At 47.6% G+C, this 9,602-nt stretch overlaps 1 protein-coding gene across 1 annotated transcript in view; it reads right to left on the bottom strand.

Annotated features, from left to right (window-relative positions):
* Positions 1-6,615: 6,615 nt before the first annotated feature.
* The window catches only part of GABRE (gamma-aminobutyric acid (GABA) A receptor, epsilon), a 36,800-nt gene continuing 33,813 nt past the window's right edge, over positions 6,616-9,602 (bottom strand). The window contains exons 8-9 of the mRNA XM_009331625.1: positions 8,136-8,338; positions 6,616-7,018 (exon numbers count right to left, since the gene is read on the bottom strand). Of these exons, the coding sequence (XP_009329900.1) occupies positions 6,725-7,018; positions 8,136-8,338 (497 nt within the window). The 3' untranslated portion in view covers positions 6,616-6,724. The remainder of the gene's footprint in view (positions 7,019-8,135; positions 8,339-9,602) is intronic.

Below are 9,602 nucleotides of genomic sequence, written 5' to 3'. Positions count from 1 at the left end.
GGAGTGGCGGCAGCGTGGCGGGGCTGCAGGGAGGGAGACAGTGTTTTGGTGGGGGAGGGATCGCGAGAGGCCAATTAATTTCTCTAGTGCATCAGGCATGACTAATGAATGCTTCTCCAAAGGAGCAAAGGGTAGGGTTTCACATACGTGGCTGTGTGGGCCTAGGGGCAGCCGTGCGGGCACTGCTGGCCTTCACTCCTCTGTGTGGTTCAGGGACAGGAGGCTGGGTGGCTCTTGCGGGAGGCCTTCTTCAGAGCTTGTCTTTTTGATTATGATCACCCCAAAAGTCACCAGCATTATGATGGGGAGCAGGAAGGCCAAAATAAAGTCCATCAAATATTGATACCATCACCCACCCCAAAACACTTGGGGAAACATAGGGTTTTTTTTTTCACAATGGCAACAGACTGAGGGAACCAAGCAACGGATTCTCTTGCATTAGAAACAATGATTTTAAATGGTAGAGACTGTTTCTGAGCAGTGTTGATTTGAAGAAACTTCTGTCTTTAAAAAAAAATTAGGAAAATCCCCCACCCACCCCAAAAACATCAGACCAACATTTTTCCCCACTTTCCAACACGATATGTTGGAAAACCCCATCAGGAGGGGGATGGGGGACAATTTTTAGCCTTCTTACAAGGTGTGGATAGACAGTGGTGTTGAAGACAGGTAGTCCATACTGTTGTTTATTATCTATAATAAGTAGCATCCAGAAATCTCAGTTAAGGATCAAGCCCTAGTGTGCTAGTCCTTGTACAAACACACAATAAGAGAGTCCCTGCCCTGAAAAGCATACAGTCTAAAAACAGTTCCTTACACGGCATAATTTGGAGGGGAAGGATAGGAATTGGAGACAGAGAAATGAGAAATCAACCTTTTTCCTGACTTCCTTTCATCTTCCAAACAAAAGCCATAAAACATAAATGCTGACATCATTGTTTCCAGTCCCCATCATTAGCCAGATGTTAGAATCATAGACTCATAGAATCATTTAGGTTGGAAAAGACCCTTAAGATCATCAAGTCCAACCGTAAACCTAACACTGCCAAGTCCACCACTAGACAGTGACCCTAAGTGCCATGTCTACACGTCTTTTAAATACCTCCAGGGGTGCCCACTTCCCTGGGCTACCTGTTCCAGTGCTTGATAACCCTTTCAGTGAAGAAATTTTTCCTAATATCCAATCTAAACCTCCCCTGGCACAACTTGAGGCCGTTTCCTCTCCTCCTATCTCTTGTTATTTGGGAGAAGAGACCGACACCCACCTCGCTACAACCTCCTTTCAGGTAGTTGTAGAGAGCGATGAGGTCTCCCCTCAGCCTCCTTTTCTCCAGGCTAAACAACCCCAGTTCTCTCAGCCGTTCCTCAGAAGACTTCTGCTCTAGACCCTTCATCAGCTTCGTGGCCCTTCTCTGGACACGCTCCAGCACCTCAATGTCTTTCTTGTAGTGAGGGGCCTAAAACTGCAGTGTTCAAGGTGTGGCCTCACCAGTGCCGAGTACAGGGGGACGATCGCTTCCCTACTCCTGCTGGCCACACTATTTCTGATACAGGCCAGGATGCCATTGGCCTTCTTGGCCGCCTGGGCACACTGCCGGCTCATGTTCAGCCGGCTGTCGACCAGCACCCCCAGGTCCTTTTCTGCCAGGCAGCTTTCCAGCCACTCTTCCCCAAGCCTGTAGCGCTGCATGGGGTTGTTGTGACCCAAGCGCAAGACCCGGCATTCAGCCTTGTTGATTCTCATACAATTGGCATTGGCCCATCGATCCAGCCTGTCCAGGTCCCTCTGCAGAGCCTTCCTACCCTCGAGCAGATCAACACTGCCGCCCAACTTGGTGTCGTCTGCAAACTTACTGAGGGTGCACTCGATCCCCTCGTCCATATCATTGATAAAGATATTAAACAGAACTCGCCGCAATACTGAGCCCTGGGTGGTACAGGAAGGAGTCAGCTTGGCAGTGAGTCACACTGCTGATGTTGACACTATTCACCTCAAGAATATGGTCCCCAGGTGCTATTCTTCCATCTCCAGCAATGACAGAATCCCGCAAGACTTCCTGAACAACAGTGGTTCCTAGTGGGGTGTCTTTACCCCCAGCTATCCTCCTCCTCTACTCTTCCTCAGGGTCTTCTTGGTGAATTTCAGTTGTGTTCGTTTCAGCCATAAGACTAACTCTCTGAGGAGGGTCTTCTTCAGTCTCTTCAAAAGCTGGATTAACCAGTCCAAGCTCCGCAGTTCCTAGCGATACCACAGCAGCTGCAGGGCTTTCTGCCACAAGTGACGGTCTTCCACTTGGTACCTCTGGATCCTTGTGTGTGTTTGTCTCCACCTTGGTAGGAGGATGTGCCTTCCCTTTGGAAATGAGATTCTTTTTCCACTGTAGTTCAGATTTGTATATCTTGAAGCCAGGACACCTGTTCTGCAGATGAGCTTCTAGTTCACACTGCTGCATTGTCTGCTGACACTCTGCCTTGAAAGGACAGAAGACAATCAGCTTATCCAACAGGTTTTGTACTAGAAGGCTGGACTTGTGCCACTGCTGGAAAGAGAGCTTTTTTCCAATCCACAGGACAAATGTATACTCCTGCATGACGTTTTCAAGGCATTTGAAACAGTACGTATGTCCACAGGGGGTGTCCATAGGTTGGAGCAGAGCCTAAAGGCAGATATGGCACGAGTTCATCGTCCACTTTATCGTGGAAGTTGTAGAGATGACAGAAGACAATCAGCTTATCCAACAGGTTTTGTACTAGAAGGCTGGACTTGTGCCACTGCTGGAAAGAGAGCTTTTTTCCAATCCACAGGACAAATGTATACTCCTGCATGACGTTTTCAAGGCATTTGAAACAGTACGTATGTCCACAGGGGGTGTCCATAGGTTGGAGCAGAGCCTAAAGGCAGATATGGCACGAGTTCATCGTCCACTTTATCGTGGAAGTTGTAGAGATGATTGTCCAGCAAGAGGTGGAACTGACCACATTCACAGCAAAGTTCACTAACTTGGGATGTGTGTTCTTCTGCTACAGGATCAGCCATGATAGCCAGCATCAGGCACTCTCAGGCCACCAGCAAGGAAACTTGTCACGTAGTAGCTGTCTGACAGAGGTCCTCTGTAGGTGCTGTGGGTGGGAAGGTGACTTGATCGACCCTGGAAAGGGGAGGGAGGAGGTGAGGGAAGCCCAGTGCCAACTTGCCTGTGACGATGGCAATACCCAGCTTCTCCACCAAGTTTCTGGGCAGGGAAGAAAGTTGAAACCTATGTGAGAGGAGGAGGCAGAGCAGCCACCCAGGTGTCTTACAGCTGCCCAGGTGTCTCTGTCCCTCCTGCCCGGTGAGGCACAGCTCAGCCCCGTGTTCTTGGGCTGTGTCCCCTGGAGTGAGCTAGTCAGACGCTGGTGAAAAGGCAATAGCTGTCCCAGGCTGAAAGACACTGCAGTACCATAACCCACTCCAGCATGATGGCAGAAACTACAGCATGCAGGGAGGGGCAGGTGGTTTATGCCAGTCTAGGAGGGGACCTGTGGGGCTTGGCTCCCACTGCCTTGCTGAGCCGGGCCAAACACGGTTACTGTACCCTGGATTCCCTGCTGAGAGCAGGGAAACCTTTTTTCAGGAAACTGGAGCTTTGCAAAGTAATTTAAAAAAATGGAGGATTTTTCTTTCTGTCTTTTCTCAGCTTTCCTTTTTTGAGATACTGTAGAAACTGAAAAACATGACTGAATTCGTGCATGCCTTTATTTATTGAGCTATTTATGATGGGCACAGATTTCCCTAAGCCAAAAAGCCCCCTCCCTCCTCCTTCCCCAGCCTTAGTAATCAGCTTCCTTGTGCTCCAGCCCACGCTAGGCTATTTTCCTCTATCAAATCCTCCATCATTGGTTAAATTACCTAGGTGTGTGTTGGCTTTATCTTTTTTTGGTGAAATCTTACAATCTTTCAAGACTACTTTGCCCAAGTCCCTGTCATCCTTTTAGGACTCTTGTACACCCTGCTTCTCTCCTGGCTGATTCTGTAAAAGGTCTAATTTAAACAAGCTGCTGCTCTCAAGGCTGAAGTCTGTACACCAGTGCCCATGATGATTATCTGTGTCCATCAAGTCTCCCAAGTGCTTCGAAGCTACAGTGAATTGCAGATGTTTGGACTCCTTTGCACATGGATGTTAAATTTTCCCTTCCACCATCCCTTTCTCAGATGCTCCCCTTCCACATTTTGCTGCCTGTGTTCGCTGCAGCCTACGTTGCCTGCACGCCTTTTATGCCACCGTACTGTTAATGAGCATATTTGGCACGGGCCCTGGTTTGCCACCAGGGTGCCCCCTCCCACACACGCTAGCAGCTGCCTTCTGATACCTGAAGATATGCTTCACTCAAAGTCTGTCGCGTAAGCCAGTTTTAATATAGGATGCTCTTTCCTTTTGGCTCCCCACAGAGATCACAGGACCCTGTTTAATCCAGCTCCTTGTCGGTGTACGGTTGAGTCATAGGAGGTTTTTCTGTTGCTACATCTAATAGCGCTTTGCTATCAGGAGCAGAACATCAGCCCACTTGGCTGGGAGTCGGCACTGTCACCCAACAGCTCTCCTTGTCTGGAAGTTGTTTTGATTCTTTTCTTAGATTTCTCCCTCTCTGTCTTTCTCTCTAAAACATTAATTTCCTCTAATTAGAGCCTCCTTAACAATTCTTTTTTCCCCTCTCCTCAGTTAATTTCCTCTAATTAGAACCTCCTTAATAATTCTTTTGGTAAATCAATTTCCTCAGTTAGAACCACCCGCCATAATTTCTTTCCATCCTTTGAAAAGCTGTCGGAGTAGCTAAGCAAATTATGCTTCTGGGTAACCTTTATCTCTTACTTGGTATTTTAAAAGAAGAACTGTAACAGGTTAGACAGGCACAATTTCCCCTTCCAGAGCTATGCTGGTCTGACCCCATTAGGTTATACTTAGCTGAGTGTTGTACTATTGTATACTTAATTAGGCGCTCTAGCTGTTCCTCTGGAACCAAGGTAAGGCTGTATTTATGAATGAATTAAACATGACACTTCATTATTCAGATCAGATTTAACAGTGTCAAAATCCATCTTTAAACCAGATCAAATTGCTCTCTAAGAGTATGTAAAACCTTCTGCCCCTGTTAGCTGTCCTGTAAGCCAGCTGTTCCTAGCTTTTTCTCTGCAGCCATGCCAGCTTTCTTCTCGTGACAAGCCTTTTAAGTACTAATTTTTTCTAAAACATGCTGTTTTTAAAAAGATTTTTTTTTGTTTGTAATTAACACAGTAAGTAACTATTAATGGCACATTGCTTTTCACAATCATGCTGTGGGCCACATCAGCAGTTGGTATAAATGGGGAGACAGCCGATTTACGCATTATGGACCTTGGGCTGAGTTTCCTCTTCCTCTTCCCAGTTGTGACTGTATTACGCATTTCTCTAGCCCTTTAAGATGGACCATAAGGAACCATATCACTATGTCTGACCTTCCTGAAATCTACCAAGGATGACTCGCTCCGTTTCCTGATTTTTGGGAAGAAAAGGGCCGAGTATTGCTGGCAACTGGGAGGAGCCGTACGGTTTTAGTGGTCTGTTTTTTTAATGTAATTATTAAAAAAAAGGAAGTAAGGAAACACATTTTGCATGAATGCTCTCTCCTCACCACTGGTAGGTGCAGCACTGGTAGCTGATCATGTTCCCTTTTCTAGTACCCTTTTCTCAGGTTAGCACGTACTACCAAGCAAAGATCTAATGGTTTCAACAAGCGTCGTTGTGAAGGAGAGCACTTCCCTGCTATGATGCATGGTACAATAAGGCCCAGCTCACATGAGACAGGCCAGAGGAAGCTACCTCACAACTGGCTTGTGAAACTCCTTCTGGTCTTTGTAGTGTAAGGACTTTATCTCTCTTTTGGCTATGCCCAGCATAAGCAGAATGTCACCGTGGGCCCTGAGGAGTCTGCTCCAGTAAGGCAGATGGGCCCTTCAAACTTGTGAAGTGCTTTTTACCACCATCTGATGAGAATCAGCAGTGCCTCAGTAGGTGGATGCCTTGGGTGCCACTTGGTACAACAAGTGGGGTGATGCATGAGGAATGCTCCACAGATATTCTTACAGGGAGCTGGTGGAGCCTTGCAGCTACTCCATTCTTGTCAGTGTCTGGGCAGGTTCAAAACATTTTAGCCAAGCCCAGTTACTGTGGGAAAGCTGTACTGATGCCCTCTTTCACACTTCTTTCCTTCTGACCTTTCGAAGCTTCTAGCACTCCACAAAGTCTGTTCTGGTGGAAGTGGTGCAGAAGTTGTAAGATCTACTTTATTTCCTTTCCAATCTTAGTAACTATGCAGAAAACTCCATTTCCCATCACTTCCCATGGAATTTTGGAGTAGGATTGGATGGAAAAAATGAAATGCATTAAGGTTTTTGTTTTTGACAAAATCCCTAATGTTTGAGATGGGAATAGGATGTTTTTGGGCAGTCTTACAAGGAGTAAAATGCTGGTGGTGCTGGAGAGGGGGTTGTTTGGGAAGGGTAGATTCTCTAAAAAGATATGTTAGAAGGCTAAAAAAAAGCTGTCTGGTTCTTCTCAGAAGAGATGGGAGAGCAGGAAGAGGGAATCACCAGGCTGGATTGCTCAGACCGACAATCGACTACAACAGAAGAGACGCTGTTCTCTATGCTCCTTGAGAAGCCCATCTTGCTGGTCTCCAGTCCATTCCAGCTGAGGACGAAGAACGGCTAGAGATAGAGATAGGCAATCCAGTAGACAATGTTGAAGAGCAGGAAGGCGGTGGGGAAGAAGACACGAGAGTAGGAGTCCAGACGGGAGATGTGAATGCGGACCCTCCCCTCCCGCCACATTCCTGTCTGACAGTCTTCAATGCAGCAGAAGAACCTCTCACATTCCTTTCCTTCCAGGCACGGGGAGCCAGGGTCTTCATCCTCATCCTCCTCTATCTCTGGGGGCCAGTGCATGATGTTGTTGATGTTGATGGTGGTAAAGGATGGCATCACCTGTGCACCGGCAGGCGGCTGTAATGAGGAGGGGTAGGTGGATTAAAGGGAAGGAAAGGGCAAGAAACCATGTTCTAGAGACCAAAACTCATTGACAATAGATCAGTTCATAGCATAGGTGCAGTTCAATGGAGAGGGATGACTGATCATCGCCCATCTCTGCACCTGGTTGTAAATCACCACCTTGGCATACTGTGGGCACTGGCAGCTCCCTGCATGACTGTGAATTTCCTCCCTGGTATCCTAGGGCATAGCCTTAGTCAGCAGAGATCTAATTGCTCTGATTCCCCATCTCTGCCACTAATAGTCAGTTCAGAAACAGGACCTGTTTGGTTTCAGCTGTGCTAGCCTCTTCCCTCATTCCCCTGAGCTCAGCTGTCTCTGAAGACACAGCACACAGTCCAGATGTGTCTTCTGGTTGCTCTCAGTTGCTGGAGAAAAGCTGGGGAAAGGCTGTGTGTGACTCATAACCTCTTGGCCCAGGAGAAGAGGCATATCATCAGCCTCATGGAAGAGCTCTCTCCACCCGTGCTGGGAAATGAGACTGGCACAGAAGAGATCTTTTTTGCTTTCAGTTCTGTCCCAATTCAGAGGCCTGTTTCAGCTGATGTGTCAGAAGTACCTGCCATGAGCCTGGGGCAAATCTCAAGAAGATGATGACCACTCTGGGTTCACTGTCCCCACACTCAGGAGGTCTTCTGATGGACAGACCACAAAAGAAAGTAGGTTTCTGCATCTCTGTGACCTAAGATACCTCTGTAATCCACAGAGGTCAAACTAGTACAGGTGGAAGAACCTGGGTGTGGATCACCCTGTCTTAAAGTAGACATTTACATGTCATGTCAGTCATCCTAAACTGTACTGATAAGCTCTCCAGCAATTTTGAAGAGAGCACAGGGTGCCTGGCTCTGACAGGGACCTCCTTGTTTTAGGGGAGCCTCAGCTGCTTTTTCTGGTTGTGTCTCACCTTTCAGGTTCTCAGACACAGCACACAGAGTGGTCTGAGGACCTTATGAACACAGTATGGGTCAGGCACTAAACCACATCAGCAGTTTCCAATGCAGGCTCAGGAGGGATAATTCTAAATAGCTTGGGGTTCTAACAGTATCCACCTCTGCTGGCCCCTTTGACCTACCAGCCTGGCTTTCCTGTTGTTGTGCTCAAGTGGTTTCTTGTTTCCCACCAGGTAGTTGAGTGTAGCGTACTCCATGAGAGCTGCAAAGACGAAGATGAAGCACACAGAGACAAAGAGGTCCATGGCTGTGATATAGGAAACACGGGGAAGGTGCTTGCGGGAGATGGTACTCAGGGTGGTCATTGTTAGCACAGTCGTGATACCTAAGAGAGAAAAGAACTGGTTTAAGTAATGAAGAGGAGCACTTCTGTCTTCTACATGCATCCAGCCCCCAAAACATCCCCATTTCCCCTCTCCTGTGGGAGAGAAATTCCTCTGGTTGTCTAGTTCCATTTTTGCTCTGCTCAGCGAGACTCTGGTCTTGAGGTGCCCTCTGACAATGCTCTATGGAAAAAGAGCTGTTCAAAACCCAGGCGTCACACAGGCCATCAATGTGGACTGGTAAACGAGTAGGGAACTTGCACTCTGCTTAAGGCTGTACACAGGAGCAACTGCTCGGATGATGGGAGGAGAATCCAAAGGAAGGACATGCTAAGAGGCAATAACACTGGATGGATGGCTTTGGGCAGGCAACGGGTGAGTTGGGATTCAGTCAGTGATGTCTAGCTGAGTCAGCAATAAGCATGGCAATGTCTCAGATGACACAGGACTGTGTCATCTGACACTGTATTCCAACCACAGCTGGAATACAAAGGCCTCTGTTCTTGTTTTCCCTTTGTCTTTGAGCATTTGCTCCCAGGATGACTTCAGCCCAATGCAAAACTCATCACAGAATCATAGAATAGTTTGGGTTGGAAGGGACCTTTAAAGGTCATCTAGTCTAACCCCCCCCCTGCCATGAGCAAGGACATCTTTCTCTAGACCAGGTTGCTTGAAGCCCCATCCAGCCTGACCTTGAACACTTCCAGGGATGTGGCATCCACAACTCCTCTGGGCAACCTGTTCCAGAGTCTCACCACCCTCATCGTAAAAAAATTCTTCCTTGTGTCCAGTCTAAACCTACCCTCTTTCAGGTGTCCTCCACCTCTCTTCTATATCCTACAGTCCGAAGACTATTTTTAGTTTAGGAGCATGTTTTCTGTGCACAAGAAGACTCAGCATGCATTTTCCTTTATGAAATAAACCTGCCATACTATAAAAAAACTTTAGAATTAAGTATTCCTAGTTTGTATACAGTGTGTATGTGTGTGCCCCTGACCATTTTTGTGGCCCTCCTCTGGACCCACTCCACTAGGTCCATGTCTTTCCTGTGCTGAGGACTCCGAAGCTGGACGCTGTACTGCAGGTGGGGTCTCACCAGAGCAGAGTAGAAGGGCACAATCACCTCCCTCGACCTGCTGGCCACGCTTCTTTGGATGCAGCCCAGGATATGATTGGCTTTATGGGCTGTGAGCGCACATTGCTGGTTCATGTCCAGCTTTTCATCCACCAGTACCCCCAAGTCCTTCTCGGCAGGGCTGCTCTCAA

This window comes from Pygoscelis adeliae, unplaced genomic scaffold (genome assembly GCF_000699105.1).
Source record: "Pygoscelis adeliae isolate BGI_AS28 unplaced genomic scaffold, ASM69910v1 Scaffold79, whole genome shotgun sequence".
In the NCBI taxonomy this organism is placed as follows: Eukaryota; Metazoa; Chordata; class Aves; order Sphenisciformes; family Spheniscidae; genus Pygoscelis; species Pygoscelis adeliae.
The sequence above is the reverse complement of the archived record's forward strand: the minus strand, read 5'-3'. Positions and strand labels throughout refer to the sequence as shown.